Here is a 22094-nt window from a genome sequence, read left to right as displayed (position 1 = left end):
TTTGGAGATTCAGGTGGCCAAATTAGCTGGTACAGAGCTAATGAAAGGGGCAAAAATTGGGGCATCCAGGTGAGTTTGGGGACAGGCCGGGAGGGACAAACAAGGAGTGACCAGATTGGTTTTTTGAACCGTGGGTGAGCTGAATTCCTCTTCTCCAACCTTCTTCCATCGTTTAACTTGCAAGCCCCAGTACTTGTTTCTGAGCTGCATTAATTCTTCAACATGACAGGAAAAAAACCCCAAACTCAGCAAAAAAATGGGCAGCGTTCTGCTCTTTTAGTGCATTAAATAAACCGTGGAAGTGTCTGCTGAGGTTCGGAGCAAACAAGCGTATTCTCCTCATGCCACAAAGGATTAGATGGGCTCAGTTGCCCTAAAACTTTACACTTCTATGAAAACCTTTTCCTTGTTTTGCAGCTTTATATAAAATACCTGGGTTTGTGTTAATCATACAAGATAAAGCTGTGATTCTAGCAGCTTTGCAGCTTTGCTTGTGACATGGCACTGGTGTTGGACATGGGTGCCTGGCTGGTGACAGTGTTTAAATACAAATAGTCCTTATTCATATAGGGAAAACAGATAATTCACTACTTAACTAGGAGAAGTTACTTCTGTTTGAGGCAAGGAAGCCCATCCCTATTGCGCTTTGTTATGGTGCTTTCTAAATAATATGTACTGTAAGAAGGGAGTATCATAAAACACCTTATTGTCACGACTGTTTTTCTGTCAGTGTTTGAAAAAGGCTGGTCTGGGCATCCAAACACTTGAAAAAAGAGCCCTTGGGGCTGTAGGAACATTGTGTAGGAGATTATGACTCCTGCTGGGTTAATCCAGGACACCGAGTCATCTCGAGGAATAAGAACCATCCCAAGTGCTGCCACCATCCCAGCGCATCAGCTGCTTTGAACTGACTCGTGTTGTTTGATACCTCGTGGCATAAATAAAAACCCAACTGGAAGCATCCAAGCCCTGTGGTACCGAACCAAGAAACCTCAATGGCTCTGCTGCGGTGGGAGGATAAGCACAAATTTGTGACTGTTAACAGACTTCAGAGCTGTGATTCACAGTGATCATGGCTTGGTAAAACGTCTGTGAATCCTCGCTCCCCACGGACTCCATTCTCCATGGACTCTCTGCGACCTCTTCTGCTTTTAGCCCTGCTCATATCCCTTTTAATTCCTCTCATCCTTGATTTTTACTTGGCTCTTGGCACGGGAAAGCACAGAGCTTCTCGAATGTTTAGAGCACTTCACATTAAGAACCTTTTATTCCCTTAATATTTCTTTCAAGAAGATCCATTAAGTTGCTCAGAAAGCACGATCATGTATTAGTGTCTTTGCTGTGCCGTTTGGGTTTATTACTGACTTCCAGTAACGTTATCTAAATGGAAACGTAGCAACACACCCTGCGCTTGTTCTCGTGCTTTAAAGATGTGTAGTTTAGATCTTGTAAGTGTAAAACTTTTAACCATACAGATCAATTGTTTCTATATACGCATAAAGCTGTTCAATTACAGGTCGCCAGCTCCTGCAAAACTGCCTGAAGATTTGGGAGGCAGCTGGACACGTAATATGCAAAACCGAGCTACTCAGTGTTGGTTTGTTGTGTTTGGGGTTTTTTTGTGGGTTTTTTATTATTATTTTTTAAAAATGTTTATTTTAAGCCCAGTCAGATCCTGTAGCAATAAGCAGGAAACACTTTTGTTCTTGTCTTTTCTCTGTGTCTGCATTGGGATCTCTGTGACTTGTTACTCTTGAAAGCAAAATTCAAGCTAATAACAATGGATTATTTTTCACTACTTCTCGCTTTTGCTGCAGGGGTTTTAGGTGTTATGGTTGGATAGCCGAGATATGAGTTTAAAAGTCCACCATGGCAAAATAGTTGGAGTTTTTTGCTAAACACATTTTTTCCTCACACATATGCACTGTAGTATCTCCTTCTTCCACAAATATTTGTATCTTGTCAACTTGCAAGTGACTTTAATTTGCACTGAAACAAACGGTGTAACCAGCCCAGCACGCTCAGGACAAATCTCATAGATTTTAGGACACTGAATGAACACTAATGTTCTAAAAAAAAAAGGGAAAAGGTGATGTATAAGTTATCGTAGACCAGTTATATACAAAAGAGCTAAATATAAAAATCCTTACCTCCTGTATATTTTTAGTTGATGTTTCTTTGCTGCTCTGCAGTAGAATGGCAGCATTCATCCTCCAGGCAGCGTGGACATCGCTTGTTTAAAGGATGATTCTTTCAAGTGTTTCAAAGAGCATCTTTTTACCCTGAGCCTCCCCTATGGTCACTTCTGTGGTTTAAGGTTTGAGATACAGAGGAAGAAATGAGAACCAGCGATTCTTTTAGTGGGTTTCTGAACAAATGTGTTAAGATGTGTTTGCTGCTGCCTCCGCTCATCTTTAGTACCTTGTTTCTCAGCTGCTACCTGCGGAAACAAATGTGGAAGGTGTATTTGTAACTAGGCAATTATCAAATCATTCATCTATTTAGGCTGTGAATATTAAACTAGACGTTGACGGATTAGTCTGTCACAACTTTCTAATTCAGTAGCATTGATGCTTAGGGATATTGCGTTGTGTTTCTCTCCAGTACAAGGTTTTATCAGGTCTGGTTGGCCCAAAGTGCTTTGCTCGGGGAAAACTAAATCTGAACAATTAAATAGGTCTTCAGTCTTGATTAAGGGTACTGGACAGGAGAGGGAGGAGGAAAAGTGGGAAAGGAGGAGTTGGGTCCATGTGTAGAGGGCAGTAGGACATGAAGGGGGGTGGTAGGAAGATAAGGTAGTTGGGTTGGGGTTTTTTTTGCTTGTTTGGGGTTTTTTTTGGATTTGATTTTTTCCTGAGGCTGCTGCTGTGGGTGAACTGATGGTCTCTGCTCCTCCTGTGTCCCGGAGTCACTAAAGCATGGGCAGCATTCCACCAGAACCCGAATGTGCGGCTCGTTAAGGCCAGGTCACTTATTGCATGTGCTTCAGATATTATCTTTTTAAAACAGATTTCGAAGTGCTGATTGCTGGTAAGGATTCTGGAGACTTCTCACTTAAAAGCCTATAAAATGAGAAACCTCCCTGTACAATAATGGTCTTGGAATACACACCTTATCCAGTTACATTAACAATGTTTGGTTTTCCTGAGCACTGGATTCCAAAATCACTGAGCTAAAATAGTATTTTATATAGTTATATAGTTTATATAGTATTATAGATACTACATTTAATATGGGGTCAGTTTTTTCCTATCTAATAGCTCATATATAATTGGCATTTGCTCTCAGCATCATCTTTTTATAATCTGTTGCCAGACAGCATTACTGAGACAATGAAGTTGCTCAGTAAGATACTGTGAGGCTCTGAAGCAGTAATTAAAGTATAACAAGATGCTCCTTCAAAAAGAACCATAGGTCTGGATCTGTATAATCAAATTTTAAAAGGAAAAAAAATATATATATATGAGCAATTAGTGGAGATAGTGCCTGCAACTTCGTTGGTGCTGCCCTGCGGAGCATGTAAGTGTCCTGTAGAAATTAATAGTGACTTGGATGATGTTGTAATGAAATTCTGTGTGTCTTGTTGTTCCAGCAAGGAGGAGACCCCCCTTGTCAGAGAGAAGCAACGCTAGGGACCCCTTTGTCACTTAGAAATGAGGAGGATTTGTATCAGAACTCTTAGACTGCAAGAACAGCAGAGCCCATGATACACTTTGTGTTTCTTCAACCATTTCTGAGGGCAGGGAGGATTTACAGTTATTTTAGTTCAGTTAATGTGAGACTGAAGTCAGCACTAATTAAATAAAACCATCACTAGCAGCACATACTTGTTGTGTTGTCTTCCTTGGTGCGCAAGCAGATGTCGGCATCAACTCCACCAAAATATTGACTTTTGCAGGTTCTGTAGACGGTATTGTAGCATTTCTGGTGGGGCTTTTTGGCTGGAAGATGAGGAATATATCTGGTACTCACAAAATTGTGTCGCTGCACGGATGGAAGGAAGAAAATATGTAAATGTCGTGAAGAATGACAAGATTGTGAATAACTCTGTAATAGGTGTTTGCTTGCGATGAGCTGTCACCCTGTGCTGGCCCCTTGGTCTTTCAGTATTCTTGGAAAATGGCCTGATATGGTCTGACATAACCAAAATAGTGAGGAAATTATGATATTTGCTAAGTATTGCTGTTTTGCAATGGGAAGCTGAAAATATCTGTGTTAAAAAGAGAACTTCTAGTGTCTAGGGGTGGTTAGATTGCTTACCCGAGTCAACGGACTGCAGACAGTGTATCACAATCGAGAAGATGCCTTAAACTGGTGTAACTGCTGCAGAAGCAAATATGCTTAATGCATCCAAAGCCTTTATTTGAAATATGATGGCAATAATAACAAATTCCACCATACTCCCTGCATAGATATTGAAATGTGGTAGAATCCTTTTGTTTTTCTTTAAAATACGAAGCAGGCGAGTCACCAGCAAGTTACACCTCTCACTACGGCCATTTCATGGGACCTAAAATTCCTGTGGTGACATTTTTGTTGTGTTTTCAGGTGTGCTGCGAGTACGGGATGGTGCACGTCCTGTCAGAGAAGGGGAGCAGCAAAGGAAAAGACTATTGTATCCTCTTCAACTCCCAGTGGGCTCATTTGCCACATGATCTGGGTAAAGCTGTAAGTACTTTGCCAAGCAGTGGCAGAAGAATGTATTAAAAATTATGAGGAAACTTCTGATTTCTAACTTGGATGAGCAGAATTTGAAGCAACTACTTTGTTTGCTCTACAGAGAAGATATTTTTCTATGTTAAGATCACCCGCTATGGTGGGAATATTCCTTTCCAAGCAGCCTGCAGAGGGAATAACTATTTGTGGTTCAGACCAACATGAAAATGGCACTTAACATCACAGAATCCCAGAATGTCAGGGGTTGAAGGGCCCTGGAAAGCTCATCCAGTGCAATCCCCCCATGGAGCAGGAACACCCAGATGAGGTTACACAGGAAGGTGTCCAGGTGGATGGAAAGGAGTTTTTCGATCCTACAAAAAGATATACCACATGGCCTTGCTATAGAATATGCTGAACTGTGACCTTTAGTTCTTTCCCAGCTACTAATTGTGGGCTGACACTCTGTTCATTTCGTTCATTGCATTCCTTAATCTACCAGCTGAGTGCTACACAGAATTATTAATGTTGCCTATCAGTGTGTAGTCAAGTTTTAATTACCCATGGTGGGTTTATTGCCACTGCAGATCACCTAGATAATCCAGCTCAGATCCTGCAGCTGCCTTTGCCTCGTGAAAGTTCACTGGGGACATATTTAAGTGGCTCTGCAGGAGCCAATATAGTCCAGAAAAACTTGCACTGAACTGAAGCATTGAACAGATTCTGCTCCCACTGTGAATCCTGTGTTCAGTTGGGTCCCTCGTAAGGACATTGAGGGACTAGAGAGAGTGAAGAGAAGGGAACGGAGCTGGTGAGGGGCTGGAGCACAAGTGTGGTGGAGCGGCTGAGGGACCTGGGGGTTCAGCTGGAGAACAGGAGCTGAGGGGAGACCTTCTGATCTCTGAACTGCCTGAAAGGAGCTTGGAGCCAGGGGGGTCGGGCTCTGCTCCCCAGGAACAAGCGCCAGGAGCAGAGGAAACGGCCTCAAGTTGCACCAGGGGAGGCTGAGGTTGGATCTGGGGAACAATTTCTTCCCCAAAGGGCTGTGGGGCATTGGAACAGGCTGCCCAGGGCAGTGCTGGAGTCACCATCCCTGGAGGGTTTTAAGAGGCATTTTAGATGAGGTTCTCAGGGACACAGTTTAGTGTCAGAGTTGGGTTATGGTTGGACTCAATGATCCTGAGGGTCTCTTACAGCTGACATTCTCTGATTCCCCGGAGCACTGGGGCTGCCTGTGCTGTATCCCTTGGCTCTCCCTGTTTCCTTTCTCTGCTCTCCCTCTGCCTCTCCCTTTCATCACATTCTTGGTCCTTCTCCTTCCCTCCAGTACTCCAGCCATTCAGTTTACTGAGGGGATACAGTGCACCAGCCTGAGCTCACTTGGCGTTTGTGTTCCGCTCCATTAGAGCTGATAAGCTTTCCTGAAACTCGGACAACCAGGAAGCGTGTGTGGAGACATTTTCCTGTCTCTAAAGTAGGAGACAGGTTGGAGACAGCAATTTTCAGAATAAACTTGGAGCTACTGGCAGCTTGACCCTCACCTTTCCCTCCTAAAACAACAACCACGTATTTGGCATCGTATCACATACCTGTGGATTTCTAACACAAAGTGTTACATGTGTCAGCTTTTCAGATTAAAACTTTACCTTGGCGCTTCTCAAACCCTCAGCAAGAGTGGGGATGGGACCTGCTTGTGTTAGCACAGCTCACACCAACAATCTGTTATTTGGTAGATAACTGCACTTTTCAGGTGACTTTCAAATAGAACTGGGCAAAGATTTCGCAAGGAGCAATTTCTGCTGGTGTTATTTCTAAAACCTTGAAGTGTCTTTGGGCTGTTCCTGTGCAAACATCCCAGAGCAGATGTCTTTGGGTCTCAGGAACTGGGGCAGGTCTGCAACATCTCTGAACCACAGGCAGTGAGAGAAGCAGCTTACAATCCAATATCTGGGTGCTTAGGATGCAAAATCTCAGCCAACTGGGTATGGTTGCTTCTAAAATGGAAATTTATTGCCTATGCTTTTGTAGTTTAATTCAGCCTGTGCTTGTGTTTCTTGCTGTTTATACCCCAAATCATCTGAGCCACCCCAGCAATGATAACGCTTTGCTGTACTCCTACATCCCTTCAGAACAGACACAGTGCTGAAGAAAACATGCAAGTGTGGATCATAACCCAAATTTTATTACCAGTAGAATTCTGTACAACAGGTGACATGAGGCAGGACCTTGTGCAATAGGAAAAGCAGCAATGTTTCAGCTTTCCCGTTTCTCTGAGAATATTCTGTCACTCCATTACTTGAAAGTTCAAAATTACCCTTTAGAAACTGTGGTTTCTGCTCTTAACTTCTGATATCATTTTATTTTACATGTATATATGTGTATTTAACTAATTTATTTTGTTTCAGTCACTCCTACAACTGCAGGATCAAACGGCGTCCGTTTTGTGTTCTCCTTCTGATGTACCTGATGGGGGATTTAATAACCAAATCCCCATGGTGATGCGAGGGAATTGCACCTTCTATGAGAAAGTGAGGCTTGCGCAGATCAACGGAGCTCGTGGGCTGCTGATTGTCAGCAGAGAGAGGCTGGTGAGTCTCTGTCTGTCTTTATATATTGCTGATACTCCTCTAATGTTGGATATTGTCTTCAGTGCTCATTGTTGGTATTTCATGCTCCTCTTTAAAATAAATGTATATATGTGTGTATTTGTGCATGTACGTACATTGTATCAATACGTGTAGAAATAATATATCTAAATGAAGGATTAATTAAAGGAGAGCAGGTCTCATTGAAGTCGGAGGAGTGCTGCTTAGAGCCTGTGTAACATTCAAATCAAGGGCTCAGAATTATCTTCTGCCATGAAGTACTGGAATGGAAGGAGGAGGTTGGTTTCCTGACTCATCCTCCCACCTTCAGTGAGATCCAGAGCACAGCGAACCGGGTGCTTTGGAGCATCACCAGCGCCTGTTCTGGCAAATCAGCAGTTTTGAACACCGTAGTCAATCCTAGAGGCACACGAGTTGTAAAACCACGACCCTGATGCTGCTTGAAGCTTGGCTGCTGTGTTTTGCTGTTACAGTCTTTAACAACTTGGCTGTACCTTCTCACTTGCAGTTTTTGCTCATTATGTTCCTTTCTAAAAATTTTCCCAAATGAACAGACACAGAACTTGCACCTTGAACTCTTTTGCAATAGAAATATTTACAGAAATGAATATCATCTTACCTGCTCTGAACTGTCTTTCAGGTTCCTCCTGGGGGTAACAGGAGTCAATATGAAGAAATCGACATCCCTGTGGCTCTGCTCAGCTATACTGATATGTTAGATATTGGCAAGGTAAACTTGATACTAAATGCTTTGATTTAAACGAGTCACTGTTCAACACTATTTGAAGTCCATCTTAAAAGCTTTGAATCTGTAGAGAGTTATACTCATGAAAATTGCATTATTATGTTTTGGAAAAAAAACCCTGCAGCTCTCTTAGGAGGTTATTTGTCATCCTCAGAATAAAATCAGAATGGAGCTTGGTGCTGGAAATAAATGTCGCTAATAGATTGTTCTCAAGTATTTCTAATAAAGCTTGATTCTGAGGTTGCTTAGTGAAAACTAAATAACTGAAGCTTTGCTGGGGTGGCTTTTTGGAAGTTCTTCATAGCTTGTACTTGCCCCCGCAGAGTTTCGGCAGCTCGGTGAAGGGCGCGATGTACGCACCGAACGAGCCCGTGCTGGACTATAACATGGTGATTATATTTGTCATGGCCGTGGGGACCGTTGCAATTGGAGGCTACTGGGCAGGAAGCAGAGATGTGAAAAAGTGAGTAATTTTTAGTATTTTGCCTGGTCATAAAGCCAAATATTTGAAAAGCTCAGGGGGAAAACTGGATAGTAACGAGCTTCCTATTTGGGCTTTTGCAAAAATTCACCATCAAAAGATTTTATAAAAATTGTTTTTACTCGTATAGTGCAAACCAAACCAATTTGATAGTTAATGTACCTGTGTTTATTATGAGTCTTTTATTGAAATTTTATGGCTACGTTTTGCCAGTAAGTGGAGTTGGAGGGTGGGGGTCATCTGTGCCACACTTATTTCTAACATTTCTTCACGGTTTCTCTTATCTCATCCCCATATACTCTCTCTCTGTACGGTCTCATTTCCCCCATATGGTCTCGTTGCTCCCCGTATGGTCTTTTTTTTTCCCCGTACAGGCCACCAATTAAATCTGTCACGGTTTAAGGCAAGGCAGCAATAAACCGTGGCAGACACTCTCTGTTATCCCCTCACCTCCCGTCACCCTTCCTTTAGATCGGAAAGATGATTGGAAAGATAAGAGGAAAGGAAGAGAGAGTTAGACTTCAAGTTGGAGAGTTGTAAAGGGTTTTACTAATGCTACTAATAAATAGAGAATACATACACAAACTATACAAACCCGCTCTCAAGAGCTGGATGTGGCGCTGGCGTCACTCAGCAGCAGAGCTGGGGCTGCGAGGCTGGCGGCTCCAGCAGCTGCAGCTCAGGCCCTGGAAGTCACGCAAACCAGAACCTGGTGCAGGATGCAGGGCCTGTGGATCACAGACAGACAGACAGACAGACGGGGCCTCTCTGGATGCCGGCCGTGGGTGAAGAGAGTGTGACCCTGTGATCACCCTCTTATATAGGGGGTGTGACGCTTATGGGATGGAATACTTAGTTGGTCAGTTCTAGTCACCTGTTCATCCACCCCTCCTCAAACACGCCCCTCTCACAATGGAAGGTGAGAAAACTTATCAGTCTTCTTTAGCTACCATAGTAATAAATCTAAACACGAGCTTCTTCAGCGTTCTGTTGATCTCTTATCAGCATCGGAGGAAAAATATGCAGCTAAAACTCCGAGAAGTACAGCCACCTAAAGAACTGAGCTGAGAGAAAAATCACTAAAAGAGAACCGGTCTTGTTTTTAACAAAACCAGGACACGTTTTTACTTTATATACACAACCTGACTTCAGGATTTCTTCTAAAGTCAGCAAATTATTCTGTAGCAATTTTCAGGATTCTGTTGAGTTCTTAGTGGATGAAAAATTGATAAATTAACGCAGCAATTACTGGTTTATGCATTGTGTTCCATCTGGTGTTCATATATCCACGTAAAACATGGAGCTTGCTGACCCAAATGGAAATCGCTGCAGACATTGGTGTTGTGTCATGTTTCCAACCCCGTGTAGTTCTCGCTGGAGATTCGGTGCCCTTTCATGTTTCCTTGCAGAAGGAATGGACTGATTTTTACCCTGTTCCTCTTTCAGGCGGTACATGAAGCACAAACGTGACGATGGGGCAGAGAAACACGATGATGAAACAGTTGATGTGACTCCGATCATGATCTGCGTGTTCGTGGTGATGTGCTGCTCCATGCTGGTCCTCCTTTATTTCTTCTATGACCACTTAGGTACTTTCCAAGTTGGATTTGTATTGATACATACTCAATCACACAAGGTTGCCATCATTTAAGAAACATTTTTACTCTGGAAATAATTATGAAATGGCTGTTTTCTGCCATGTTTCTTCATTCCAATAAGATTTAAAACCCTGTCAGTAGAGTAGATTTCTATACCTGCTTTTACTGATGTTGTATTAGGTGATCACAGAATGTCTGGGGTTGGAAGGGATCTGGAAAGCTCATCCAGTGCAATCCCCCCATGGAGCAGGAACACCCAGATGAGGTTACACAGGAAGGTGTCCAGGCGGGTTGGAATGTCTGCACAGAAGGAGACTCCACAACCCCCCTGGGCAGCCTGGGCCAGGCTCTGCCACCCTCACCCCAACAAGTTTCTTCTCATATTGAAGTGGAACCTCCTGTGTTCCAGTTTGCACCCATTGCCCCTTGTCCTGTCACTGGTTGTCACCAGCAGAGCCTGGCTCCATCCTCCTGACACTGCCCCTTTCCATCTTGATCCCCAGGAATGAGTCCCCCCTCAGTGTCCTCTTGTCCAGCTCCAGAGCCCCAGCTCCCTCAGCCTTTCCTCACACGGGAGATGCTCCACTCCCTGCAGCATCTTGGTGGCTGCGCTGGACTCTCTGCAGCAGTTCCCTGTCCTGCTGGAACTGAGGGGCCACAACTGGACACAAGATTCCAGGTGTGGTCTCCCCAGGGCAGAGCAGAGGGGCAGGAGAACCTCTCTGACCTACTGACCACCCCCTTCTAACCCACCCCAGGTCCCATTGGCTTCCTGGCCACAAGGGCCCAGTGCTGGCTCATGCTCACCCTGCTGTCCCCAGGACCCCCAGGTCCCTTTCCTCTACGCTGCTCTCCAACAGGTCATTCCCCAACTTACACTGAACCTGGGGTTGTTCCTGCCCAGATTCAAGACTCTACACTTGCCCTTGTTCTATTTCATTACATTTTCCCTGCTCAGCTCTCCAGCCTGTCCAGGTCTCTGATGGCAGCACAACTTACAGTGTCAGCCACTCCTCCCAGCTTGGGGTCACCAGCAAACTTGTGACAGTCACTCTATTCCTTCGTCCAAGTCATTGATGAATATATTGAATAATACCGGCCCCAGCACTGCCCCTGAGGCTCTGCACTGGATCCAGGCCTCAACTGGACTGTGCCCCATTGACCACGACTCTCTGGCTTCTTGCCTTTGGCCAGTTCGCAGTCACCTCACTCCCCGCTCATCCAGCCCGCACTCCCCCAGTTCAGCTGTGAGGATGCTGTGGGAGACTGTGTCAGTGCCTTACTCAAGTCAAGGGAGATCACATCCACCGCTCTGCCACCATCCATCCATCTTGTTATGTCCTCATAAAAGTCAATGAGTTGGTCAAGCACGACTTCCCCTTGGTGAAGCCATGTTGGCTGCCCCTACTGTCCCTCTTATCCCTGATATGCCTTGAGATGGCACCAAGGAGAAGTCGTTCTATCAGTTTCCCAGGGATAGAGGTGAGGCTGACTGGTCTAGAGTTACCCGGGTCATGGAGCTTCTTTCAAATATTAAAGCCTATTAAGCAGATACAGACTTAATGGCTTCCACCTTTTATTTTTTTCAAAGGTGTCCTCAAACCTATACTTGTCTTTTTATTATTGTTCAATATGACGTTAAGTTATGGGATACAGGATCTATTTATCTTTTTTTACCTTTATAAAGATAAGTTTCTACTGATCGCTTATCAAATCGATTGACAAGAAACACAAGAGTCTAATGCGTCGTGATTTCCGTCTTTTTATAAGTTATGAAAGATGCACCCAATCTGTATTAATTCATTTTACTCCTGAGTAAATGGAAGAGTTCCCTTATGGTCAAACATACTCGTATCCTACGAGGACTTACTATTTTTTCTTTCTCAGTCTACGTTATCATAGGGATATTCTGCCTGGCTGCCTCCATTGGTCTCTACAGTTGTCTCTCTCCCTTTGTAAGAAGATTCCCCTTGGGAAAGTGTAGGTATGTGGCAACCTTTAAATATTTAATGGGCAAAATTAATTATTTATAGGGTTGAGTAAGTGTGGGATTTACAGGGTGGTTTCATACTTCAAAATGTTTATAAAGGAGGAGGGTAACTACATAGACAACTGTAGCTTTGGTGTGTTTCATTTTCAGAATCCCAGACAACAATTTGCCTTATTTTCACAAGCGTCCACAGGTCCGGATGTTGGTTTTGGCCGTATTTTGTATCTCTGTCAGCGTAGTCTGGGGAATCTTCAGAAACGAAGATCAGTAAGTGTGTATTTTAGTTTTTTGTGTTAGAAATTGTAATATGCTTTACAATATAAGTCACTGACATCCATAGAAGCCTGAACTTATGCAGAATTTAGGAGCAACAGGGAAGAAATTAAAAACTTGGGCAGAAATTCCTGCTTGTTCCTTATGTACTTCATCTTGTTGGTTTAAGTTACAGAAAACCATCTCTTGTTAAGCTCGAATTTCTCCGAGTCCCAGTCCCCGTTCTGATCTCTTTGGCCTAAAGCAGCTTTTCAGAAGCGCTGTGGAAAGTTGGACACAAGTTGTCTGACTTATTCCTTCAGGTGATGGTCTGCATGCAAATAAGAGCTGTGAAGACTCAAATCCTTAGTTTCTCTGGTATGAGTAAATAATCCTCTATGTCCATTATTGCCACAGTACCTAATTATAGCACGTTCTTACCCCTTTTGTTAGAGGGTTTTGTTGATTTTGGTGTTGGCTGGTTGGTTTTGGGGGAGTTGTTTGTGTTGTTGTTGCTGTTTACCCCTTACCTTACTCCCAGATGCTCCAGTTGCCCCATATATACAGGATATGTTCGTCTTCTTGGCCCCTCTAGCAGGGATTTGATATTGGAACTGAAATGCCATCTTATTTCTGCTCCTGGTCCCACAGACGCCGTGTTTGTGCCTCAAATGTGCCTCACTCATAGAACTCATAAATCAAGGAAGCATCGACTTTGAAACACTTTTTAGGGCAATAAGTGTCAGACTGAGGAGTACAGAGTATCACAGTATCACAGTATGTTCTGGATTGGAAGGGACCTCAAAAGATCATCTAGTCCAATCCCCCTGCTGGAGCAGGAACGCCTAAGTGAGGTTGCACAGGAACATGTCCAGGTGGGTCTTGAATGTCTCCAGAGAAGGAGACTCCACAACCCCCCTGGGCAGCCTGTTCCAGGCTCTGTCACCCTTACTGAGAAGTTTTTTCTCAAATTTAAGTGGAACCTCTTGTGTTCCAGCTTGATCCCATTGCCCCTTGTCCTATCATTGTTTGCCAACGAGAAGAGCCTGGCTCCATCCTCGTGGCACTCACCTTTAATATATTTATAAACATTAATAAGGTCACCCCTCAGTCTCCTCTTCTCCAAACTAAAGAGCCCCAGCTCCCTCAGCCTTTCCTCATAAGGGAGATGCTCCACTCCCTTAATCATCTTGGTTGCCCTACGCTGGACCCTCTCCAGCAGTTCCTTGTCCTTCTTGAACTGAGGGGCCCAGAACTGGACACAATATTCCAGATGGGGTCTCACCAGGGCAGAGTAGAGGGGAAGGAGGACCTCTCTCGATCTACTAACCACCCCCCTTCTAATACATCCCAGGATGCCATTGGCCTTCCTGGCCACAAGGGCACAGTGCTGGCTCATGGTCATCCTGTTGTCCACCAGGATCCCCAGGTCCCTTTCCCCTACACTGCTCTCTAATATGTAATTTCCCAACCGATACTGGAACCTGGGGTTGTTCCTGCCCAGATGCAGGACTCTACACTTTTCCTTGTTAAATTTCATTAGGTTATTCCCCGCCCAACTCTCCAGCCTGTCTAGGTCTCGCTGGATGGCAGCACAGCCTTCTGGCGTGTCAGCCACTCCTCCCAGCTTGGTGTCATCAGCAAACTTGCTGATAGTACACTCTATTCCCTCGTCTAAGTCGTTAATGAATATATTGAATAATACTGGCCCCAGTACTGACCCCTGAGGTACTCCACTAGATACTGGTCTCCAACTAGACTCCACACCATTGACTACCACTCTCTGGCTTCTCTCCTTAAGCCAGTTTGTAACCCACCTCACTACTCTATTGTCTAGACCACACCTCTGCAACTTAGCAACTAGGATGCTGTGGGAGACTGTGTCAAAGGCGTCACCGGAAGGTGACGCTGACCTGCCAGGGCCACTGACCGGCCCGCGCCCCCCGGCCCCCCACGATGCGGCTGCGCACGGGGGTCCCGCACGGAACTGCGGGGACACGGGGGTCAGGGGGACAGGAGTAGTATAGAGCTGTTCTGTCCTGGGATATTTAGCACTAGGAAACGCGTTTTCTGCCTCAAAGCTGGAGCGAACCCGAGTGTCCCCTGCCCAAAGCTCCATCAGCAAGTGCTCAGGAATTGATTACAGCAGCATAATATGTCATCTACATCTAGACCTTATTGATTTTAAGGAAACCTTAGTGGTTTGTGTCTCAAATCCTACTTCTCTTTGGTCCTAGCAATCAAGAGTAAAGAGCCTTGGTACTTTTGTACCTGACTTGGGAAACAATCAAGAAACAGCCCCAGCTGTACCCTCAGCACATGGGGCCGTACACACAGACACAGACCAGAGCACCCCAGAACGTCTTATTGTGGTACCACTGACCTCATTCAGCCAGTTTTCAGTCCAACACGCTCATCCAGCCTGCGCTTCATGAGCTTCTCTAGGAGGATCTTATGAGAGATCCTCAATGGAAAACCTTCATCTAGATAAATATCCCTCCTGCTCTTCCCTCATCCACCAAACCAGTTCTTTAATTGTACAACATTATCAGGTTAATCAAGCACAACTTCCCATTTACAAATCCACACTGACAACAATGTCAGTTCCAAGCAAGTACTTTTAATAAAGGTTTTTCTCCCAAGCAGGTCCTTGGTGAGGCCAAGGCTTGGTCTGACATTCCTGCAGAAACTTTCCTCTCCTCTTCCTTTAGGTGGGCCTGGGTTCTGCAAGATGCTTTAGGGATCGCTTTCTGTCTTTACATGTTGAAAACGATTCGCCTGCCTACATTTAAGGTATGAGAGTTAAACAGACTTAAAAAAATGTTTGCCTGTATATAGTTGAAGAGAGGAGCCACTTATAGTGGTGGTATTGGCTTGGAAATGCACTTTTGCTCAAATATAGTTTGGGAGAGAGTGATGTGATGAGTATAAATAGACCAATAAGTGGGATGTGATTGTTATGATTGGTAAAGTTCTGTGGAGTTTTGACTGCTAGTAAATCACAAACCCCACATTCACTTGGAGGGTGGTTTGGTTTTGTTTCTTCAAATTTGACACACAATTGATGCATCATTCTGGTGTTTTTTCAAATCTTTGAGAACTTCTTCAATATCACAGCCAGTTCGCAGTCACCTCACTCCCCGCTCATCCAGCCCGCACTCCTTCAGTTCACTGTGAGGATGCTGTGGGAGACTGTGTCAGTGCCTCACTCAAGCCAAGGGAGATCACGTCCCCTGCTCTGCCACCATCCATCCATCTCGTTATGTCCTCATAAAAGTCAATGAGGTTGGTCAAGCACGACTTCCCCTTGGTGAAGCCATGTTGACTGCCCCTAATGTCCCTCTTATCCCTGATATGCCTTGAGATGGCACCAAGGAGAAGTCATTCCATCAGTTTCCCAGGATGGAGGTGAGGCTGACTGGTCTAGAGTTCCCCGGGTCCTCCTTCTTGCCCTTTTTGAAGACTGGAGTGGCATTTGCTTTCCTCCAGTCCTCAGGCACCTCTCCCATTTCCCAAGACTTGGCAAAGATGATGGAGAGCGGTCCAGCAATGACCTCAGCCAGCTCCCTCAGTACCTGTGGGTGCATCCCATCCGGACTCATGGATTTATGGATGTCCAGATTGCCTAACTGCTCCCTAACCCAGTCCTCAGCAACCCAAACTCCTCCACTGTCCTGCCCTCCTCTGGGGCCTCAGCGGTGCGGGATGCTCAGGACAGCTCCTGGTTGAGTAGACAGAGACAAAGAAGGCGTTCAGTAACTCTGCCTTCTCTGTGCCTTCTGTCACCAGGGCACCCACCTCGCTCCCCAGTGGGCCTACATTGCCTCTGCTGTTAGTTTTATCTGCCACGGATGGGAAAAAGCTCTTCCTGTTGTCCTTGACCCCTCTCGCCAGGTTTAATTCTAAGGAGGCCTCAGCTTCCCTAGTTGCCTCCCTACACCCTCTGACATCAGCCTTGTATTCTCCCCAAGTGGCCAGCCCCTCCTTCCATGATCTAGAAACTCTCCTCTTTTTTTTTTATCCTAAGATAAAAATGAATATTAGTCACTTAGTTGCCCCATAGGCAGCTCTCCAAACTCTGCTTCAAGTTCTCCTCACCTATAATTTTGTTCACCTGTACAGATTGGCCAAAGTAACACGGATGCAGTTTCAAGCTACGCCTGGTGTCCTCAGAGAAAATGCAGAACTCCTTAATATTTCCTAACAAATGGAAACAGCACCATTTCCAATCTGACATGATACAGATTTTTAGGGTCCAACATGTAATTTTGTGTCTAAGAATTACTTTCTTATACTTGGTGCATGTGAGACCAAATTACTCCATCTAAAATATTTGGGAATTATGAAAATTACGTAGGTGACTTGGTTTAGTCCTTGTTAGTTCTTAGTTTTAAGTTGCTGATTATGAGTTCTTTGCTGTTAACTAAAGCACAGTATATAAATACCAGTATCTTGTCTCTTCTTCCAGGGCTGTACCTTGCTCCTCCTGGTCCTTTTTGTATATGATGTATTCTTTGTATTTATCACACCTTTTCTAACAAAGGTAAGGAAATGACTTCTCTAGTGCCTGCTGTGTGATAACCTGTTTCTCTGTGTGTTCCTAAATGGTCCCAGACCCGCTGAGCAAAGCGCTAATATACAATTTTCTCTTATTTTTCGCTTTAGACTGGGGAGAGTATCATGGTGGAGGTGGCTGCAGGCCCGTCCGATTCTGCCACTCACGAAAAGGTACTGAGTGTCATCCAGAAATACGGCACTAATTTTCAGCTATTGCACCTTCAACTTCTTTAAAATTCAAAGTCCACAAAGGTGAAATGGAGATGCCAGCCCGAAAATAATTGAGTGTGGAAATAAGGAGACCTGGGCTCTCGGATAATCTGCACCAAACACAAGGGACAAAGCAGATTTTTAGGGGTTCATCACAACAACTTGGGTCCTTTATCTTTAAAAGGGTTTCGGTGGAAGGAAACTGCTCAGCTCAGCTTCACAAAAACATGTGGCTACACTTGTAAATATGATTTATTGCTAACGAAGCACCATTTTTACTTAAAGAGAGAAAACTTCTGTGGTCACTCCGTCAATCCATGCTAATTTCTTTAACTTACATTCTTGTCCTTAGTGTTTTGAGGTGTCTGTCACGTGGAGTTGGCTTGGCTCTTTGTTTTTAGAAAGTGTTTCATCACTTGTGTCTTAAACACATTTTGTTCGTTGTCACTAATATATTTTAAACATAAGCATCTCTAACATAACAAAAGATACATTTGCTCTATCTGAAATCTGCAGTTTCAGTACAACAGGAACAAGTTCTGGGAGATGGTGTCAGTATATAGAGTAAACAGCTGAAATATTGATAAAATAAATAAGTAAAAGGTTAAAATATTTATAAAACTAAGACCATGTCTGTCTCATTCCAAGCTCCCGATGGTCCTGAAGGTCCCGCGGCTGAACTCCTCGCCCCTGGCGCTGTGCGACAGGCCTTTTTCTCTCCTGGGCTTTGGAGACATTTTAGTTCCAGGTATTTCTTGTTGAGTGTGTTCAGAATTTTCCGTGTTGCACTGTCATATTAGTTTATGCCTTTTGTGTTCTTTTTTTTTCCTGCATTCTTTTTCCATAAGAAATTAAACACACGTTAATCTTAACGCTCGGTTTCACATTCAGTGATGTCAAGAAATGTAGGGAAATCTTAAGAGCTGATTTAGCAACTAATTTAATATCAAACATCTTTGATAGTGTGATGGCAGAGGATATTATTTGTCCATTTACACACATAACTGACCAGCCTAAACTTCATATTTTTGTTAGTCACACAACATCCAGTTTTAGCACCTTCTCTCCAGTTTGACTTCACATTGTATGTAGAAGCATCTCTGGCACCATGGCAGGTGAAAACGAGTGTGTGTCTGCTGGCTTTCAGGTTCCTTCTGGAAATAATTGGTTGATTTTCTTGCATTTTGGGAAATACAAACTGTGTCATCCCCGTCTGTGTCCCCTCCCCAAACTGTAACAGGCGGAGTCATTAACCATAAATTCCTGCTGTCTTTACAAGGAGTTGAAAGGGATGAACTTACCCTTATTCTTGGTGTGAACACTGTATTTTTACAACTGTTTATCAGGGAAGGGAAAACATTTTGTATCTAGGATCTGTATATTTGATGTTAATTTTTTATTAGAGTGCTTGTGTTGTACCAGGCTTGTGTTATCATATCACATATTGTGCAGCTTCTTGAGTGATGCTCTCAGATTATTTAAACACTGGGGTGCCCAAGTAAGTGTTGGAAAAAAATATCTTAGAAGTTCGTAGATACTTTGGTAGGTTTGTATATCTTAATGTATTTGAAAGCCTGTTGTAATTGTTGTTTCCTTTCCTAGGCTTACTGGTAGCCTATTGCCATAGATTCGATATCCAGGTGCAGTCGTCCAGGGTCTATTTTGTAGCCTGCACAATAGGTACGTGTGACACCTGCAAACCTCACCTACAGGAATTGCTCTCTTTAAAAATGCACCATAGATCACGTATTTCGTCATTTGTTTTGTTTTTTAAGTCTTCTCCTCCTTTTGTTATTAAACAGAAATATTTTAGCAAAGTACTTTCGGGGCTAGACATTCCATCCCCACCTTCTCTGGTGTCATTTTCCTGAGCTACCTTATATAAGGGAAGCTTCTTGATACCGTGGTTGGTCTCACTATAACCCTTAGATCTACACTGTCTTTACAGCAGCTTAGTTGCAGAGACCAGAAGGTCTCCCCTCAGCTCCTGTTCTTCCACTGAGGCCTGTATCCAGTGCAGAGCCTCAGGGGTCAGTGCTGGGGCCCCTATTATTCAATATATTCATCAATGATTGGGACGAGGGAATAGAGTGACTGTCAGCAAGTTTGCTGGTGACATCGAGCTGGGAGGAGTGGTGACACTGGAAGCTGTGCTGCCATCAGAGACCTGGACAGGCTGGAGAGCTGGGCAGGGAAAATGTAATGAAATAGAACAAGGGCAAGTGTAGAGTCTTGAATCTGGGCAGGAACAACCCCAGGTTCAGTGTAAGTTGGGGAATGACCTGTTGGAGAGCAGCGTAGGGGAAAGGGACCTGGGGGTCCTGGGGACAGCAGGGTGAGCATGAGCCAGCACTGGGCCCTTGTGGCCAGGAAGCCAATGGGACCTGGGGTGGGTTAGAAGGGGGTGGTCAGTAGGTCAGAGAGGTTCTCCTGCCCCTCTGCTCTGCCCTGGGGAGACCACACCTGGAATCTTGTGTCCAGTTGTGGCCCCTCAGTTCCAGCAGGACAGGGAACTGCTGGAGAGAGTCCAGCGCAGCCACCAAGATGCTGCAGGGAGTGGAGCATCTCCCGTGTGAGGAAAGGCTGAGGGAGCTGGGGCTCTGGAGCTGGACAAGAGGACACTGAGGGGGGACTCATTCCTGGGGATCAAGATGGAAAGGGGCAGTGTCAGGAGGATGGAGCCAGGCTCTGCTGGTGACAACCAGGGACAGGACAAGGGGCAACGGGTACAAACTGGAACAGAGGAGATTCCACTTAAATATGAGAAGAAACTTGTTGGGGTGAGGGTGGCAGAGCCTGGCCCAGGCTGCCCAGGGGGGTTGTGGAGTCTCCTTCTGTGCAGACATTCCAACCCGCCTGGACACCTTCCTGTGTAACCTCATCTGGGTGTTCCTGCTCCGTGGGGGGATTGCACTGGATGAGCTTTCCAGGTCCCTTCAATGTCTCACATTCTGGGATTCACCTCTGAACTCACTGAGGGTGCACTCAATCCCCTCATCCAGATCATTGATAAAGAGATTAAACAGAACTGAGCCCTGGGGACACCACTCATGACCGGCCGCCAACTGGATTTAGTAGTTCGTGAGCAGATCTCTCTGTGAATAACTGTGCTTTGTTGGTTTGTCCCTCCAGCATATGGCATAGGGCTGCTCGTGACCTTCGTGGCCCTGGCGCTGATGCAGATGGGCCAGCCCGCCCTCCTCTACCTGGTGCCCTGCACGCTGCTCACCAGCTTCGCCGTGGCTCTCTGGAGAAAGGAGCTGGGCATGTTCTGGACGGGCAGCGGCTTTGCGGTGAATACCAGTTTGATATGAGTGTCTTCGAGAAATACTAATGTTATAAAAACCTAACTAAAATTAAAGTTGAGTAAAACATTGCAGTATTATCAAACAAAACCCAAGATTTTTGTTTTGCTTGAATGCTTTTTTTACCTACTTTTTCCTTCAGTGAGATTTTATTTTTAAAAGGTTTATGGCCACTTAAACTGGCTGTTGGAAAGTAAAGTAGACCTTACCTGTCCTTCTTGATTCTGCCATAGTTTTCCTGGTTTGATCTCTGTTGAAACTCATGGTGGTGATGTTATTAATATAATGTTTTATACTATTATATGAAATATATAATTAAAATCTTGTTCTTCGTATTTTTGCATAGCCTACTGCTTATGAAGGTAGAAATCAAGTTCAATATGCTAAGTTATCACTTTGTTTTACTGTGATACAAGTGAAACTGATTTTATTCCAAAAGGAATAATTTATATAATGATACGTTATTATAGATTTTGAATAATTACTTCAAGGGTGAATCTGTCAAGCTACGGGTTCCCCCCGCAGTGAGTTTTATTGTTATTCAACTACTTGTGATAACCTTCACAACTTTCCCCTGGAGAACAGAATTTAACTGTTGGAAAAGTATTTGAGATCATCTGAACTGTGATGTTGCCAGTTGTACATTGACAGCAGAGCTGGGCGAACCCGGGGAATGACAAGGGCCAAAGGCTGTTTGCTCCTGCGCAAAGAGCAGGAACAAAGACAGGATAATTGTCTGCGTGTGTGCGTACTGGAGAATGATAACGGAGATGATGGACCTTCAATGACCATCACTCCTGATAACGACGCGGTAATTCTTGCTTTCCATCACTGACTGTGATTTTCCCTTTGCAGAAGGACCTACCTCAGCCTCCCCTGGTGATCGCGCCCGTCAGCTGCCCCGAGCTCCCCAAAGACAGCGGCAGCGTCCCGGATCCCCCGCCGGACACCGAGCAGGTCACCAACCCCACCCTGCACATGGAGGAGCCGCACGGCCCCACCACGGCCACGGAGGAACCAACCGATACCAACGCAAACACGGACCAGTCCGAAATTCCTATTGCACCGAGCGAGGAGCCAGCTGGGCAGAATAAGGACGACGCTGAAAACAAATGCCTAAACGCAGAGCAAAACCAGCCGAAATAAACGATGCGATAAGAACTCCTTCTTTCCCCTCACAAACATATCCATGTAAAACCAGTATGTATTTAGGACTGGTTTAGTAGTGTTTGCATTCGGTGAGGAACCTCACGGGGAGTCTGATCATCAAATCCAACAACGAATGTGCTGCCTCCAGCTTCGGTACAGCTACACCCTTCAAACATCCTTCTGAAATATGGTGCTCTACGAGGGTTCTGATGTACGGATTTCAGTGATCATTTTATTAGCGAATGCCTTTGACCGTTCCATTTTCATTAGACCGGGGTAGTATTAAGAGTCTTTATTTACACAGTACTCTGTGCTCGTGTGGGTATTGCTGCTTTAGCATAGCGTAGGTTAACGTGGAGGAAAAGCATTGAACTCTTGCTACAATGCTTCGCTGAGAGAAACACGATAGGTTTGGTTTTCTTTTAGCACTTTCCCTATTGTCTCTTTTTATTATATTTTACTTTTCCCTACTTGTCAAAGCCATTGATACAAGGGAATGCTTTAGTACAAACTGACATTCAGGAAATGCAGAGGGTGGTTCAATT

At 44.6% G+C, this 22094-nt stretch overlaps 1 protein-coding gene across 2 annotated transcripts in view; it reads left to right on the top strand.

The window, feature by feature from the left end:
- SPPL2B (signal peptide peptidase like 2B) overlaps positions 1–22094 on the top strand; it is a 24238-nt gene extending 2144 nt beyond the window's left edge. Inside the window, exons 1-15 of one of the 2 annotated variants that reach the window (XM_080359271.1) lie at positions 1514–1597; positions 4549–4668; positions 7062–7244; positions 7903–7992; positions 8331–8470; positions 9935–10077; positions 11974–12070; positions 12227–12343; positions 15040–15121; positions 16797–16871; positions 16994–17056; positions 17744–17843; positions 18698–18775; positions 20228–20388; positions 21256–22094. In XM_080359271.1, the coding sequence (XP_080215397.1) occupies positions 4567–4668; positions 7062–7244; positions 7903–7992; positions 8331–8470; positions 9935–10077; positions 11974–12070; positions 12227–12343; positions 15040–15121; positions 16797–16871; positions 16994–17056; positions 17744–17843; positions 18698–18775; positions 20228–20388; positions 21256–21546 (1722 nt within the window). In that variant the 5' untranslated portion in view covers positions 1514–1597; positions 4549–4566 and the 3' untranslated portion in view covers positions 21547–22094. Of the gene's footprint in view, positions 1–1513; positions 1598–4548; positions 4669–7061; positions 7245–7902; positions 7993–8330; positions 8471–9934; positions 10078–11973; positions 12071–12226; positions 12344–15039; positions 15122–16796; positions 16872–16993; positions 17057–17743; positions 17844–18697; positions 18776–20227; positions 20389–21255 lie in introns of those variants that run through there. The other variant, XM_080359270.1, reaches the window with a different exon arrangement.

Source organism: Nesoenas mayeri, assembly GCF_963082525.1.
Source record: "Nesoenas mayeri genome assembly, chromosome: 25".
Lineage (NCBI taxonomy): Eukaryota > Metazoa > Chordata > Aves > Columbiformes > Columbidae > Nesoenas > Nesoenas mayeri.
The sequence above is the reverse complement of the archived record's forward strand: the minus strand, read 5'-3'. Positions and strand labels throughout refer to the sequence as shown.